The following is a 16902-nucleotide window of genomic DNA, read 5'->3' on the forward strand; positions in this document are numbered from 1 at the left end:
TACTAGTTGGTTGTACACGAGTATTGCCTAAAATTATTTTGAAATTTAGACACCTGAAATATAGAAGAAGCGATAAAGAAAAGGTCTCAAGTCCAGAAGCTTGTTCAACAGCTATATAGCCGATCAACATCTCCCAGCTTTTTATTAGGATACCATGTGTAAACCATATAGCTGATCAAACATGACCTAATGCATAATCATATTGTTTGAAGCGGTCTCCAGTCCAGAAACGTGTTCAGACACAGTGCTACAATAGGCCTATTTCCCTGCCCTTGGACACCATCCTACCGCAATATGTTGGAACGGGCCGCAGCCCAACAAACCAAGGAGTATAGGCCCATCGTGCACTTATAACACCGCGCTGAGAAACGATCGACTAAAAAAATCCACATGAAATTAAGTCCGTGTTTAGTTCCACACCAACTTTCAAAAATTGTTACAGTACCTGTCACATCGAATATTTGCGGCCCATGCATGGAGCATTAAATGTAGACGAAAAGAAAAACTAATTGCACAGCTTGGTGGAAAATTGCGAGACAAATGTTTTAAACCTAATTAATCTATGTTTAAACACTATTTACCAAATAAAAGCAAACGTACTACAGTAACCCAAAATCCAAATTCCTACGACTAAGCGAGGCTAAGCAAAAGATCTCAAGATATTTTACGATCCGCTGGGGCCAGACGCCGACGCCGACGACGCTTTTGCCCCACGCCCGCACCCAACCGGCCACCCGCGGACCCGCCTCCTGCGCGGCTGTTGCCACGGATCTTCGTCACCGGATAAGCCACCCGCTTCCGATTCCACAGCTCGATCAACTCTCCGCCTCCCGTCGCCACCTCGCGCTCTCCGATCCCGCGCATATTCTCCACCCCGTCCTCTGCTCCGCCACATCACCAACTACTAGGACGCCGCGCCGCAGCCCCATCGTCTCCGAGTTCTGATCACCGCCGGAACCGGGTACACGGAAAATCGGAAACCAATGGCGCTCCTCGCGCCGAGCCCGCGCGCGCTCTGCGTGCGGGAGGCCGCGGCGGCGGCGCCGCATCCGCACTCGTCGGTGGGCGCCGCGTGCTCAACGGTCGGCGGCGGGGCGTCCGGGCGGGCGCTGTGGCTGTGGAACGGCGGAGGGACGGGGAGGAGGCGGAGGGAGCGCCGGGAGAGGGTCCGGGTGGAGGCATACTTCTGGGACGTGTCGAAGCCGGTGGAGATGGAGGAGATCGACAGCATGGAGAAGCTCGACGACGCGCTAAGGTGGTCCGTCGAGAACAACCAGCCCGTCATCATCGACTGGTACGAGTGCTGTCGCACATGTTGCCCGACCTGCATAGATCACTCAACTTCCATTGACTTGTCTGGTGTGTCTGTGGCCAGTGATTCGGATGTTGATTGTCATTATAGTGGAATCGAGATGATTTTTCGCCTTTATTTATCTGCATGCTTAGATATACTATCATATCTCATCAGAAGTTGAGACGTTGTCTATTGCTTCCAGGATGGCAAGTTGGTGTCGGAAATGCATCTACCTGATGCCCAGAATGGAGAAGATAGCAGGAGAATATCCTGGGTTAGTGTGACTCCACCTCAGCAGAATGTTTTTTTTCGGCACAATTTTGAGTTCTGTCATATTGATACCTTAGCAAGTAAACTGATCCTGAGTTCTAAAGACATACACGTTTCAGATTATGAAATGTGTTGATTTGTTTAAATCATGCTTCACGTTTCTGTTTCAGAGTCAGGTTTTACTTCATTGATGTTAATAAAGTTCCACAAGCGGTGGTGAAAAGAGGAAATGTAACTGTAAGTCGGCAAATTCAGAGATTATTGACAAGATAATAATTAATTCAAAATGAGACTGAAATAATCTGAGTCCTTTGCCTTTCTGTGTGCATACTGCAATTTCGATGGTCTGCACATCTACCTTCAGAAAATGCCCACTATTCAGGTGCCACTGCACTTTCTTCCTTCAATTCATTCCTTTTTTTTTTTGAAGAAACCGTCAATTAATTCCTATCCCTATATGATTGGAACTAGAAAAATGTTGATCCTAAACTATGCATTCATATCCAGCTATGGAAGGATGGAGAGTGGAAAGCAGAAGTAATAGGAGGCCACAAAGCTTGGCTTGTGATGGATGAGGTTAGAGAAATGATCCAACAGAACAAGTGACTAAACACCCAAGTTATGCAATGGGTATTGTACTTTGTTTAATTTAATGTAAATAGAGACATCAGACGATCTCTTCATATACTAAGCTGAAATCAAATCAATAAAACCATATTTCAGCCTCCTTATCATAGCCGAGCTCGTTAAGTCTCTGTTGGGCTTCCATCTGAATCCTGAAACAGTACAATGTTTTGACTCGAACACAGATAGAGCAACCATTTTGGAAATAGCCAAATGTTACTGGTCCCTTTGTCCTGAAGTATAAAGATATCTGAACCTTTACAATTTCTCCCAAGTTATAAGGAAATCTATGAGGAGTAACCCCTAGTTCACTTAAAAAAGGGAAGGGCTCACATGCCTACTACTATCACCAACCTAAATATGGTAATCACATCACCTCGAAACGACTAAGGGAGGTTAAATGCTTCATTTGCTTTATAACATAATGTGCTTCTCCCTCCCTTTCAAATTAAACTATAAGTCATTTTAGTTTTCTCGTAAGCCAAACTTGTCTAATTTTGACCAAGTTTATTGAAAATATATTAACATCTACAATATCAAATAAATACAATATCAAAATACATTTCATGGTGTTTTTAATGAATCTTGTTTGGTGTTGTAGTTATTCGTGCATTTTTATATAAATTGGTCAAAGATAAAGAAGTCTTGTCTTATGACAAAACTAAAACGGCTTACAATTGTAACAACAAAGGGAGTAAAATTCATAGGATATATATATTCTATTTCAGGAATCAGGATGGAGGGAGTATCTTCAATTATCTTATCTTTTCTTTCTGTATGTGTCATCTGGTCCATCTTACATCTTAGCCTCTATCTTCAGAAAATGGCCGATATTGGTCATACTGTATTTTGTTCAGTTCTCTGTGTCTATGTTGGAACTAGAAGAATTTTGATCCCAGCACAAGAAAGTAAGGAGCGCATATATATTCAGTTGTGCAAAGGGTGGAGAATAGAAAGTAGAAAGGAAAGGCATGGCTTGTGAATTTGTGATCCAGAAGAACAAGTGATTAAATACCTGACCCGTGCAATTGGTATAGAGAGATGCATAACAATCTCTTCAGTTATTATGAAGTTGCAATGGTCAATAAGTTAATTTTCACGTCCTTGTCATATCAGAGCTGCTCAAGCCTATACAGTCTTGCAATTTAATTGTTCTTCTGACTCATTTCCAGCAAGAGGCAACAACAACATGTGGTACGTATATTCACAGGAGGAGAAACAGCAAGCATGTTGTTATAAAGAATCAAATAATCCAGTCTTCCCAATTCTGCTCAATCGATATATCTACGAGATTCCATCCATTTCTAGTACTACTCTCCTTTTTTTTTTTTCCTTGCGATCCATTCTAGTACTACCTACTTACATATAGGAACTCAAATACCATTTCCATCCACAGTAACAAACCAATTACAATCCAGAACGACGGCCAAATAAACTACCTCCACGCTGCCCAGAAGTCGCGGCCATTTCAATCCTCGCGGGCAGCCCTGCTGCGCGACGACGACGCGGCGGGCGACGGCAACGGCGAGGCCTCGTCGGTGCCGACGGGGACGTCGGAGAGCGGCGCCAGCACGCGCCTGACGCTCATGGAGCGCATGGGGCGGAAGCTGAGGGACCTGAGCCGGCCGCCGTCCTTGGAGAAGACGTCGGAGGAGCTGCGGAGGATGAGGTAGACCAGCCCCTGCACGAGCACGAACACGGCCACCTTGGCGAGCGCGTCGCGGAGCTCCGGCGACAGCGACAGGAACGCCGACCCGTCCATGGCGTGGAGACTGGAGAGATGCGCGCGCGCGCGCGGATGCTGGCAAGGCGGAGAGGGAGATGCGTGTGGATGCGCGGTGTACCGTGTATGGGTGTATGATCCGTGAGATGGTGGTGGGGAGAGATCGGTAGTCCTCGCCTGCTCTCGTCTGCTTTATATAGAGCGGCTGCGGCCGGGTGGCTTGTGGGTTTGCAGCATGTTGCGAGTTGTTTTGTCGTGGCTGTACACGCAAGCGGAGTAGTGGTGTGGGCTTCGTAGGGTATCTTCCGGGCGGTGATTTGGTTTGGTTTGGTTTGCAAGGAAGAACAAGTCTCTGTTCGTGACTGTTCACGTTTTCTGTTTATCGGAGCAGGAGCAGTTGCCAGTTTGACCTGGGGTCCGGGACATCTGTCAATTGTGCGGGTTGCTGACACTGACAGGAAGTGAGGGGGTGACGTGGCATCCTTATTCTCCAGCTAGACGATAGGCGTAGTAATCCACCCCATTCCGAGCAGTCGCTGTCTTGGAACGTAACTATAGTACCATACACATTAAGCACATGGCTTTGAGCGCAAGGCTTCGATTGGGTAATCTTCGATGAGTTATTAACGCGTCACGGTTTGCTATTATAATACTCCTACTATATAGTAAAAAAGAGAAAGGTAAGACCGCATCATTGACCTTTCTTTCTTGGGTCGCCGCTCGTGACTCACTCCTCGTTGTCGCCGTAGTGACAACCAGAGCATTTGGTTAACTGATTTTTCTTTTTATCACATGATAACTGATTTGACCAACGACATCCATCCAGAAAGAAAACGACTCGAGATGATGATTCATGACAAGACCATCCGGAAACCCAAGACCCATCTTGTCCCTTTCTAGTTTCTATTAAGCCTATCTCCAACAACAACACCTAAAATACAAGCAGCCTGTTCGTTTGGCTGTGGCTTATCGTAAACGATCGTAAATTTCCAGCCAGAACCGTATTTTTCTCTCACACAAACCAGCCAGCAGTACTTCTTCACGAACCAGCAACGATACGAACCAGCCAACCGAACAGGCTGAAGATATGTTCGTACTTTGAGTAGCGCTACAGGCAAAAGGATCGATACCTATTCGGCATCTTCTCCAACAACAAGACCTAAAAGAGAATTCTTTCTGCAAATGGGTTTCCAGGAGAGAGGATACTCATATTTGGGTTGTGTCTCTCAGGCAACCCAAAATAGATCTCCTGTATAGATACTCTGTTGGAGGTTGATTTTGGATCTCTTACTACCTATTTTGAGTTTGGATCTTCTTATCGGAGACGGTCTCTGAACCCTGGCTGCATGCATCGGTCCATGGATCGACGCGACGTTCCAATAAACGCTCGCCTTCGAGATACCCAGGTGTGAAAAAAAAGAATCGAAATCTTCTAGTCGTGAGAAGGAACGTTCTTGGACTTGACAATACGATTCCATGTGCGGATGTGCCTCCTTGATTTGCTCGGGTTTTCAACGGGGCTGACAGCAGCAACAACGTGGCCTCGTCTCCTCTGCCCTGGCAACCCTGCCCCTGCCCAAGAAATAGTAATAGTAAAGCCTCACCGGCACCGGCTTGCCTGCCTGGAGACGCCAGCTTGACCGATCAAGCCCCGCCGTGCAACCCGTGCGCGTTCGGTGGCCGGCCAGCCTCACGCGGTTTGCAAGCGGAGCAAACGTGCCGGCGCCCGAACTGTGTGGCGGTGCCGGGCGGGGCATGCCCCCATGCCGGGGTGATTGCTTGACTTGTCGCAAGAGATGCCGCCAGAAACACTGGAAGCATAGCGCTGCAAACTGCAACGTGGTGGCTCGATCCGTTGCGGCGCGGACGGTCACCGATGGCGGTGCGCCTCCACCCTCTAGTCCACTACCGGAGGAGCGAGGAGATAACGTCACGTGAGACGTGAAAAATGGTCGGTAGACGGTAGGGTTAACCGACCGATCAATTTTAAGATATGCTGATGTTAGCTGCTGTGCATTCTTGAAAATAGATTCTGTTGCCCTGTCACAAAACGACGCTTTTGCCGAGTGGTTAAGGCGTGTGCCTGCTAAGTACATGGGGTTTCCCCGCGAGTTCGAATCTCTCAGGCGTCGTCTTCGTTTTTTCTTCGCTAGTGGAAGGCGCGCGCCCTCGCACGCGGCACGTATAAGGCTCCGTTTGGCAGGGCTTCTCCATAGTCTTCATAGACTGTTTGAAGCCGTTTTCTACCAAACGGGATAAAGTAAAATAGCTTTACTTGTGAAGTCCCCTAAAAACATGCTCTCATAGTGATTTGGGGTGGGATGGAGCCAAAAAATGTGGCTTCTCCCGACTCCTCCTCCAGGCCCCTAAAAACATGCTCTCACAGAAAAGCCATTTTACCAAACGATTTACCAAAACCGCTTCAGCTCCACCGATGGAACTGTTCGTGGAGCTGAAGCAAAAAAAAAAAAAAAAAAAAAAAAGCTTCACCAGTGAAGTGGAGCCCTGCCAAACGGGGCCTAAGTTTAGTAATAGATGTCCATAGAGTTTATAAGTTCAGTAATTGATGCATAGATGTCCATAGATTATCATATTATAAGGTTTATTCCGAATATTAGATGCCATCCATTGGTTTCATGGCTTTACATAAGAGGTCTATAGGTTGTACAGACAACACAAGGCCTGTCTGGTCACAAGACAGTTGGTACTGTAAACTGTGCTGTGGAAGCAGGGATTCTAGGATAATGTACATGTTACATTTATGGACTGTAAAGCAGTCTAGAATAATGTACAAATTTATACCTACATACATATAGCAGTGTAAAAGGTAAAGAGCACTACATAGGGATATGTTACATGTGTTAATTCAGGATCAATCAGGACTCGAACTGAAGCCTCATGACCATCTCCTTGTGTTTCTGTCTGGCGGTATGGTATGGTTAGTGCTGGTAACCAGTAGAGGATTAGTTGTAATTGGAACCTGCAGTAAAATGTGTATCTTAGCACCTGTAGAGATGTATGTGGATGTGTAGAAAATAAAATTATAGAACATGACAATGGAATAACAGATAACTAATCTCAGTTAATATGCTGGTACGTTGGTGGTTGTATATGCTTATTACTTTCAATTATTATTTTCATTTTCAATATGGATGTGTTGTTAAAGGTCTTGTTAAGGCCTACAATTATTGGCAGTGAACCGAGAGGATGAAAGGAATCAAATCCAATTGATAAGTAACACAGCCTTGTTAAGGCCTACAATTATTGGCAGTGGACCGAGAGGATGAAAGCAATCAAATCCAATTGATAAGTAACACAGCCTTGTTAAGGCAATGGATAAGTGTGAGTAACCGGGATACTAATATACAAAAGAATGGGCAAAATAGTACTCACCACAGAATCAAAGCGAACAGGAAAAGGTTAGTTGGCCACCGTTACCGCAAGTCACCGATTGTAGTGAACTGCAATGAGTAAAGCCCCCAGATGACTTTAAGAAGTAATTTGAATAATAGCATGGAACTTGCAATGCAAATAAATTTGGCACTGCACTGACCAAAGGCATGGAACCTAAAATGTGCAATAGACAAGCAACAAGAGATATACAAAAATGCAGTCTCTACCAATTGTCTTTCCCTGAGGTCTCAGTACAGTCCAAAAAAAGTGGAGCAGAAATTGAAGCACTGATCATTGAGGTCCAAATAACAGAAAGTCAGCCAAGCCTATACAGGCTATAACAAAATGGCTGCAGCGGGGAAAAAAAATTGCGGACCCATAATAAATCTAGGTACTCCATAACGATGGGTGTCAGCACATCCTATTGCATAACATGCAAACGTTGCTAGGCTCACACCATGTTGTATTATGCAATGCTTGCTGTCCAATGAGCACAAAGGACCTGCACTCTGAGATACAAAATATGAGTATTAGTTAAAACTAATTAGAGCACCGAAATTATTGTTTCTGACTTCTTAATTATCATCGGAAGGGTACTTAGTTTCATTTGCATGCGGACAGCCTAAGTAAACTTAATAAATTTATCAACAGGTTATGAGCGTCAACTTAATAAATCAAAAGACATCAGGTTTATCGCGAACCTCCCGACCATTGAAAACAAGAAAGATTAATTCAACTCAATGATGAGTCTAGACCCCGCACAGAGCGGGAGCTCTCTGCACTGGGTACGCCCTTTTTTAATGATGAGTCTAGAAAAAATATATGGCCAACAGGTACGTGAATGGAAAGGCAGTGATATCTAAGAGAAGTTAGTATTCACAAATCATAATACATTTCATCATATATCAGCAGCTGCTGTGTCGTATAGGGTTATGGTCGTTCGCTTGTTTCCCCATTTGTTAGATCAATTTAATCCTACACTATATGAATAAGTGAAAAGCTTAAAAGATAATAGGAGTCCAAAAATCTGTAAAACAGTAAGCATATATTGAAGTAAAACTGAAAACAGATTCAATCGCATTAGTAAGCTGTGGGATCAACGCTGCTATGTTTCGAAAACGTGAAAAGCATAGAAGTAACCTACATTTTCAGGCAGCGTGGATGGCATTATTCAAAATTTTAAAAAAATGCAAAGGTCATACAAATACGTGAGAAGCTCATACAAAACAGGGGCACATATACATATTAGAAGCTGCTCCATAATTGGTATTTGGTGATACTCTACACTAAATTAGCTAGGTTATAAAAAATAGTAATATCTAACTGCTTGGAATGCCCTAAAAAGATGAGGGGAAAATTGACACTTACTTGTACAATGGCTGATTGGAACTTAAATTGCATGGCTTCTTTCCACAGTTTCGGCACATAGTCGAAAGGACTATGCTTATGTTAGCATTGGTGTAAGGTGTGGAGAAAATTTGCAGCACAATCTCACTATGTTAGAATTGACCAATCCGATTGAATCTTAAGGGACCTTACACTGAAAATATCCAAACAGTCATTGAAGCACATGAATAAAAGTCCAGATCACTCCAAAAGCCTAAATGATTCAGCTACCTGACCAAGAATACAGGAACCAGGAACTGAATCCCTATACACCAAAGGCAAGTAAACAAGAGCCTGTAACAGCAAGCAACAATACATTGACAACCTTGTAAACACACGCTCTGGAAACTGAAGAAGGAATAATAACCAAGAGGAATATTAAATAGATAAGGTGTATAGTAACTGGCCTGTATACAGATACACTATTCATACAGTTCCTGAATTATTTGGTTGCTGTTTTTTTTCTCTCTCTTTCCTCCTATTTGACTTCTATGAGCAAAAATGCAACAAAAAAGACGGTAACCAATAATTCTTTTGCCAATCAATCGATACCTTTGACACTGCCACTGAATATTATAGATCTTTATTACAAAAAAACTATTGATATATGCATGAATAGAAACAGCATAGCGCATGCCTCACAAAGTAAACACTACATATACTGATCGGACACTACAAATACAGAGAAATGCGAACTGTAAATTGAAACTCCAATCCCACAGCAACATGGCAATTAAATACTAAGGGACAGTTAACTACATGAATATATTTAATCTATATGATCATGATGACATTAAGATGAATGACAAAAAGGAAAGTACAATTAATTTTAGAGTAATTGGTGGAAGAGACACCTTCCAAGATAGTTCAGTTTCATGCAGGATTAATTTTAGGATGCGTTAGTTCAGTTTGATGCATGTTATCCACCAAGATAGTTATAGTATGACAGCACCCAAGTTAACTAAATTGTAATCCGTCACTAATCAATGATGATTGTCTATGCAGGCAGCCTCCTTTTATTGAAAATCCTTGGAACAACCAACCAATGCAATACATGTAAAAACCTAGAACCTAATCAGCAAGAGCATCAATTCTCTACAGCCTCCTTTTATTGAAAATCCTTGCAACAACCACCAATGCAATACATGTAAAAACCTAGAACCTAATCAAGGAATAGCAAGAGCATCAATTCTCTACTTCTCGTATATATTATATACTTTTTCTTTCTAAAATTCCACCTTGCTGTAGAGGTCTGCACATATTAAAGGGCGTACCCAGTGCAGAGAGCTCCCGCTCTGTGCAGGGTCTGGGGAAGGGTGTCAGTGGCAAGCCTTACCCTCACCTGTGCAATGCGAGGAGACCGCGACTCAAACCCAGAACCTTCCGGTCACAGGCGGTAAGACTCTACCGCTTGCACCAGGCCCGCCCTTCAATGGTCTGCACATATTAAAAAATAAAAATACACCTAGAAATCAAGAATGTGGGCGCATCATCGTTGACAATATATCATCAAAAAGACTTCCTACTTGTCCTTACTAAGCCTTGCTGCTACCAACCAATGAAACCATAAAAAAAAGGGCGTACCCAGTGCAGAGAGCTCCCGCTCTGTGCGGGGTCTGGGGAAGGGTGTTAGTGGCAAGCCTTACCCTCGCCTGTGCAATGCGAGGAGACCGCGACTCAAACCCGGGACCTTCCGGTCACAGGCGGTTAGACTCTACCAACCAATGAAACCATATCCATGTAAAATGTTGAAGCCTCTTGAGGCAAGCATCAATTGTGGAATTGTAACCATGTGTCAGTAATATATAGTGGTTTAGGATTCTGTGGGGTGCTAAAAATAGTCTATAAATACTAAGAAATATTGTACATGCCATCAATTTAAAAGCACTACAATAAATCATGAAATGCGCAGCACACAAAGGAGAAAAGAAAATTCCACTTACAATGCACCCAGCCCCAAGTCTGTCTGTCCGAACCAAGTGGGATGCTTCACCAACATGTGTTGACTTCAGTGGGTCTGCAAAATCTCAAATAGACTGTAGTTAGATCAGATCCTAATACAAATGGATTAAGCTAGGGTTTGGGTGCTCGGTGTCGCACAGCAGGCAGGGAAGAGAAGGGATGGGCGTACCTGGTGGGTGCTCGTCGCCAGCGAAGGGCCTGATGGTGGCCGCCGCCAGATCCGGAGGCCGAGCTGAGGCGCCACCGTCGACGGAGAGGAAGAGCCGACGCCCAGCCGCCCCTAGCAGCACACACGGCGAACTCACGGGCGAGGACGCGGAGAGGCCGGTACGCCGGGACGCGAGGGGAGGAGAAGGACGAGGGCGGCGGCCATGGCCGGTGACGGACACCGCCGGGGCACACGCATGGCGCCGCGCCGCAGCCAGGGGGCGCCGTCGCGCCCCGGCAGCGCCTCGCGCGGTGGGCCGGGCGTCGCTGGCCGGCTGGTACGCTCGACTCGAGGGGGGGGGGGGGGGGGGGGGGGGGGGGGGGTTGGGGGGGGGGGGGGGTGGTGGGGGGGGGGGGGGTGGTGTTGAACGAGGAGTGAGTGAGGGCTTCTTGCCGCCGGCGCCCTCTGCCCCCCGCGCCGGGAGAGGAGAGGAGAGAGAGAGAGAGGGAGGGAGAGAGAGCGACGAGGGAGAGATGGAAGGGGAAGAGGTCCGTTTTTTTTCCCGAAGGGCTGGGGTCGGGAAGAAAGACGAAGCAAGGCTCTAAGTAGAGAGCGGTAGATCATTGGGAGTAAACAAGAACAAGGACCGTAAACGCAGTATCAAACGGTCAATTAAAGGGAGTATTTTTTTCTCCCAAAATCGAAACAAAGCTTTTCCCTTTCGCGCATTTTTGTCTTACCAACTTGCAAAATCGAAGCAGAGCTTTCTTTTTTCACCCATTTTTGTCTTGCCAACTTGCAAAATGGAAGCAAAGCAGCCCAGTAATTGCCCATTCTCGTCATTTGAATTATTGGGAAACGAAGGAACGATAGGGTCTTCTAACGAAAACAATCATGAGCGAGATACAACATCGTCCTTTTGTTGTTAACGTAGATCGTCAGTAGATTTATTGGTTTTCCTTTATTTTTGGGCTCCACCTAATTGGACTTTTTACCTATGCATCTCTTTGCTTACTTATCAATTTACAAGCCAGGTTCCGGGTCTTTTATTTTTTTAAAACAACTTACAAAATCTGAACCGTCGGTCTTTTTTTTTTCATTTTCTTTTCTCCCACTCCCATTTTTGTCATACAAAATCTGGACGGATACGTCGCAGGGCGTTCGCCTGAGGCCTGACGCGCGCTCGCCTCCATTCCTCCCGCGCATTGGAGCCCAGGCTGAGCCTCTCTTACATTTCGTGGAAGAAGAGATGATAACATAACAGAGGAAACCCCCTTTCATCCTGGCTGAAGAGCAGAGTCTTTTGCTGCTTTGTGTAATATACTGTACGTGCGAAATAAAGACAGCGATACACTTACAGGAGCCAGTTATAGACAGCACTCCCGAAGTGTCAAGCACATACAAACACATGGCAATTTGGGTGGAAAGGGGTCTCGAGCGGTTTCTTGTTCAGACATTGCTCAGTTCATCCTCATGCTTCCCATCCGGTGCTCTACGTCAGGTCTTCAGCGCGGCCGGAGCGTATTTTTGGGGGCGCTGATCCACGGCGTGCCGGCAATGGCGAACCTCCACGGCGCCGCGACGTGCTCAGGAGATGCGTAATCGATGCCAACGCGGGGACCAACCAAAACACTCTCCGGCTCTGGCCCGTCCAATACCTCCAACCCACCTGGGAGGGAAAACAAGATATCGCTTGGGTGAAAATGGATAAATCATCAGCGCCAGTGGTTTCGGGCCATGGTGGAGGTCAGTCGAGCATACCAGGTGTGTAGAGAGGATGGTTCGACCAATCAGTGGATAGGCCCAGAGCTTGTCCAACCTGAACACGGTGCACAGAAATTTTAAAACCTTTTTAACACAGTTGTGCATGAACATTGAGAAAACAAAAATCTGGTAACACTTGTAGCTAACTGAAGAGGCACCTACCTTGCCTGGTCCTGTAAGTAGGATTGGTTTCTCGGTTTGTTGACCTCGGCGTCGCTGAATAGTTTCAAGACCTGAAACAGTTTCAAGAAATCGATCCAAGTCCGGTTTGAAATATGTTATACTAGCTTACATTGACAAGGCAAAGAGACATTGAAACTACGAAAAAATCGTTTAACTGACAGATAAGGGAACTACAAGACCTAAAAAAAATTCAGGAAATTGATTGATGTCGTCGCATCGAGCTTAAAGTATGATAGATGCAAGGGCAGTGATAAAGAAAGACATGCTGAAATTACCAAAAGACCTTCTGATAGACAGACAAGGGAAATCCAATTTACAGCGGGAACATGTAGTTCCGTTAGTAGAACTGGAATTTGAGGCAAAGGTTGTGCGCTCTCTAGTTGTGCAATCAAAGAGATTTATTTTACTTTTCTGCCTCAAATTGGAAGCAACACAGAGAATAAATTGTTGTGGTATGTGGGCAAAAATACTCAACACCTCCGATATCCCTCTTGATCACATAATTATCTAGTGGCACAAATTTCCATTTTCCTCTTCTAGCTACACTAAGGTAAAAAAAAGTAAAGTTAGTACAAAATCTTTGTCACAGGTTGCAAAGGTGCAGCTATTGAACAGAGCAATTCAGTTTAGATATATAAAAAACAAAAACAAAGCAAGATCCATGAGACCATGACCGACTCCGGCATTAACCTAACATGTTCGATTCAGCTGCAATTGTCAGACTGGTAATGTCACACAGTAATTATGGTATATCTTATGATCCTAGCAGAATCCACAGATAAAAAATTCACTCTTTATCCAAGCAGTATGAAAAGTTTGGTGATGAAGTGCTATTGAGCAATGCATACCGCTAACTGGAGAACATGACCGGATCAAAACAGCAGCACCAACCCCCTCTATATCGGCAACAACATTGAGCATCATGTGGAGTCCATAGCACAGATACACATACGCATGGCCTCCGGGTCCAAACTACACACAGAGGAGCACAGATTTTAGCTCATGCCCATGCTACAAAGCCCCAAATTTTCCATGTGCAGAAAAACAATGCAAGGAAACACTGATCCTACCACTGGAGCAGTCCTTGCTGTGACGCCGAACCGGCCATGGCATGCGGAATCATTTGGCTGTAGGCCTCCACCTGAAATTTTAGGAAAGTTCAGAATACTGAATACCATAACATGGTGTTTTCGATTAGTTTAGCATCACAGAGAAGAACTGAAGAAGAGCATTTCGCCATTTTGCCAAACAAAGATAGATGCTACATGTTCAGGGAAATTGAGCTTGAAAGCTACTCGTATTGCAACAGAGTACAATCTCGATTCGTATGAAAGACGCGAGACTTCTGAAGAAGAACGACCTCGGTGATGCGGAGGACGACCTCGTCGCGCCGCAGCAACTTGCCGAGGAGGCGGGGGGCGAGGTCGAGGGCTCCACCTCGAAGAAGTCTCGCGGCAATGCGCGCCCAACAGGCGGCGGCCACCGCGTCCAACTCCACCGATGTGGGAAGCAGTGCCCTCGTCAACGCCGGGCTCACCGCCGCCTCGGCCTCGGCCTCTCCGCCACGGCGGCGACCGCGGCGGCTTCTGAGCCGCGACTTCTTCCTGGGCGAGGAGCGCTTGAAGCTTGGGGGCTTGGGGCGCGCCGGAGGTGGAGGTGGTCATCGGCGATGGCTCGCGGGCGGGCGTTCGTCGGCGGCAAGAGGTGGGGCTTCCCGGGCTTCAGTGCTCGGCAGTGCAAGGGATGCGTGGAGTTGACGGTGGAGAGGGAACGGAAGGATCTCATGGATGATAAACTATGAAGCGAATGCGCGTAAGGTAGTTGCGGACTCGATCATGTTTGACAATGCACATTAGCCATCGATGAAGTAGGATTAACGAGACTTTCTTGGAAAGAGAATGGGGAAAAACTAAGCGGCAGCAGCACGGATTGGGCCGATTCCGAATTCCGATTCTTTAAAAAAAATACTACAGCTGCTTTCATGGAAACAGCAGTGAAAATCGTCAACGAATAAAAACAAAGTTTACTCGCCGGTGCTGAAAATACTACTGAATTTACCACCTCAACCCCCATGCGCTCGCCGGTGCTGATCTCCATCCCCTCTCTCTCTCTAGCAACCTTACCCTTCTTCAAACCCTACCCATGCTCTCCAAACCTTAACAATGTTGATCACTGCAGCTCCGATTATTCCTATCCAAACATTGTAGCAAATGAAAAAAAAACATCACAAAGGATCAAGCAGGCGAAAGACAAGAGGGGACGAATGGAAACCAATTAAAAAAAATTCAATCCAAGGACCTCTCTTCCAATTACCACAAACCTGCTGAGCTTCTCTATAGTTGTTAACTGTCTCGGTGCTCCGCACTTGCACATCAAAAGCTAAGAGACATATTGCATAACACCACACTCAAGTAATGGTTAGTCTGTAATACTTAACTAAAGCCTGATCATCTCCTTGACAATCACTCATTATCTCAACACAGAGGGGCACATCTCAACCATGTGTTCGCACATTCCAAAGCCAGCTAAGTAAATGGTGCTTCCTGTTCCACTGGAATAGCTAGCACTGTCAAGCGTTAACTGATTACAGTCTCATTGTTACTTCCTCTCATCGTTGAACTAATCAACACCTTGAATTACAAAATCCAACTATTTATCCAAATATAATTATTTAGAGATTCTCGCTATCTAAAGATAATAATTTATGTTTCAAGCACCCCATTTTTTATCTACAATTTAGATTTTATATCACTACCTAAATCACTATGAGTATTAAGATCCAAGGAGAGTCTAAGCAATTTTATGGAAGATTCCCACTTAAATTAAATTGCTTGAGGTTGGTAGGAGTGATGGATAGCTTATTACATGCTTAGCACATTAATAGTTGCTGCTGATGATGGGCAATTGTACTGGATCATCAGTAGATTTAATAGTTTTAGCTTTGGTGTTTTTATTTTAAGGGACCGGCAAACATTGATATATAATAGAAAATATAAGCAGATTTCATACTATGTGCAAAAAAGCAAAAAGTACAGCAACGCCAACGCCGCCTAATACTCCATGGTCGTTCGGCAAGCAACAAACACCGATGACTTGCAGTATTTGTATTACGTCTGACTGCTGCTGAGATGGTTTTATCAATAGCTTGAGCTTGGCAATGTCAACATGCGCTCTTGACCTAATGTCACATCGAGAAAACTAAAACAAAGCCTTAACATGCGGTTCCGCTCCTCTACGATTTTTGCACCACGAGTTATGATGCCACACACTGGTTATCCAAGAGGGGTCAGAGGAGGGCAAAGGAAGAAATAATGACCGGTAAAGAGCGGATAGATTAGGTGTATTGATCATTTAATTAAAGACACTCACGAGGACTGAAATGGATGGCTGATCATGATCGGAGGATTACATTTATACTGTTGTTGTCGTTGATGTTGGAAAGCACCACCACACCAACGTTGTCTGCAACTGACAAAGTGCATCTTTGGGCTTCTTTTGTGAAGATTGGATCAATACCAGTTTCTAATCTAAAATACCGTAGAAAGGAAAGAAGAATTCCAATTTAGGATTTGGAAGAGATTTTAGGAGTAGAAGAGTTCAAGGTGTGCCGAACAAGAGATTATGACGTGTTGTGGCACAGACCCCGTTCAGCTTAGTCAGAAACTGACTTGTTCGACCTGTTTTCAGTCAGTTTCAGCTAAGTTTTAGTAAGCTGAACGGGGCCATAATTACATTTTGAGTTGTGGTCGATTGTAAAAATCCAGTTGCTCCTAATGTCTTGGCGACGGTTTTAAAATTCTAACTTCAATTGTTCGATCGATTGCCTTGCATCTTAGTGACTTCCAACGTTTTTTTAATTGCTTGGCTTCTCCTTGTTCTCTTAGTGACTGTATGTATTTTATCCAAATGCCTCAGTGACCGTACGGTATCCGTCACCGTGAACTAGATTCTTGATGCCTCGTGCTATTCCAGCCATAAAATACCCTTGGCCTACTGCTGAGCGCATCATTTAGAAATTAGAAGTGACTTTGCTTCTAGAACATTGTAGATTACCACTAAAATAGGATAAACTAGAATTGCAAACACCACGACCTCACAGAAAGGCCCTTCAAATCAAGGAAATTTGCCAAAGCAGGTGCGCAAGTGAAAAGCAAA

At 44.9% G+C, this 16902-nt stretch overlaps 2 protein-coding genes, 1 long non-coding RNA gene and 1 other non-coding gene across 11 annotated transcripts; 2 read left to right on the top strand and 2 right to left on the bottom strand.

The window, feature by feature from the left end:
- The first annotated feature begins 647 nt into the window (after positions 1-647).
- LOC136478179 (thioredoxin-like 3-1, chloroplastic) lies at positions 648-4311 on the top strand. 2 transcript variants are annotated; one of them, XM_066476525.1, is made up of 7 exons: positions 648-1294; positions 1497-1568; positions 1735-1801; positions 1929-1946; positions 2072-2140; positions 3361-3495; positions 3607-4311. In XM_066476525.1, exons 1-7 carry the CDS (start codon positions 984-986, stop codon positions 3859-3861), a joined length of 927 nt encoding a protein of 308 aa, XP_066332622.1. In that variant the 5' UTR covers positions 648-983; the 3' UTR covers positions 3862-4311. The 2 variants fall into 2 exon arrangements, with proteins under 2 accessions (XP_066332622.1, XP_066332623.1); XM_066476526.1 differs by lacking the exons at positions 3361-3495; positions 3607-4311 and adding an exon at positions 3046-3332.
- A 1652-nt stretch (positions 4312-5963) lies between these two features.
- TRNAS-GCU (transfer RNA serine (anticodon GCU)) lies at positions 5964-6043 on the top strand. The gene has a single exon. It is a non-coding gene; the product is annotated as a tRNA-Ser (tRNA).
- Positions 6044-6496: 453 nt separating this feature from the next.
- Positions 6497-11114, bottom strand: LOC136478183 (uncharacterized). Of its 7 annotated transcripts, none has more exons than XR_010764187.1 (4): positions 10822-11114; positions 10634-10707; positions 7305-10127; positions 6497-6891 (listed from the first exon to the last, which is right to left on the bottom strand). It is a non-coding gene; the product is annotated as an uncharacterized lncRNA (long non-coding RNA). The 7 variants fall into 7 exon arrangements; XR_010764190.1 differs by having other exon boundaries at positions 7305-8984; positions 10033-10707; XR_010764188.1 differs by having other exon boundaries at positions 7305-8844; positions 8922-10707.
- An 889-nt stretch (positions 11115-12003) lies between these two features.
- LOC136474993 (DNA-3-methyladenine glycosylase-like) lies at positions 12004-14664 on the bottom strand. Its single transcript, XM_066472552.1, has 6 exons — positions 14108-14664; positions 13818-13888; positions 13596-13719; positions 12727-12797; positions 12562-12619; positions 12004-12469 (listed from the first exon to the last, which is right to left on the bottom strand). The coding sequence occupies exons 1-6, from the start codon at positions 14409-14411 to the stop codon at positions 12306-12308; spliced, it is 792 nt and encodes a 263-aa protein (XP_066328649.1). The 5' UTR covers positions 14412-14664; the 3' UTR covers positions 12004-12305.
- Positions 14665-16902: the final 2238 nt, after the last annotated feature.

Source organism: Miscanthus floridulus, chromosome 8 (assembly GCF_019320115.1).
Source record: "Miscanthus floridulus cultivar M001 chromosome 8, ASM1932011v1, whole genome shotgun sequence".
NCBI classification, from domain to species: domain Eukaryota; kingdom Viridiplantae; phylum Streptophyta; class Magnoliopsida; order Poales; family Poaceae; genus Miscanthus; species Miscanthus floridulus.

Bases quoted from the DNA above. Each gene is read 5' to 3' on its own strand.
- LOC136474993 (XM_066472552.1), bottom strand. From the start codon at position 14,411: ATGACCACCTCCACCTCCGGCGCGCCCCAAGCCCCCAAGCTTCAAGCG. The intron at 13,720-13,817 runs GTAGGATCAGTG...CTCTGTGTGTAG, and splicing joins CAGCAAGGACTGCTCCAGTG to TTTGGACCCGGAGGCCATGC. The intron at 12,470-12,561 runs GTATGCTCGACT...TTTCCCTCCCAG, and splicing joins CCATCCTCTCTACACACCTG to GTGGGTTGGAGGTATTGGAC.
- LOC136478179 (XM_066476525.1), top strand. From the start codon at position 984: ATGGCGCTCCTCGCGCCGAGCCCGCGCGCGCTCTGCGTGCGGGAGGCC. The intron at 1,295-1,496 runs GTACGAGTGCTG...TATTGCTTCCAG, and splicing joins CAGCCCGTCATCATCGACTG to GATGGCAAGTTGGTGTCGGA. The intron at 2,141-3,360 runs GTTAGAGAAATG...ACTCATTTCCAG, and splicing joins CTTGGCTTGTGATGGATGAG to CAAGAGGCAACAACAACATG.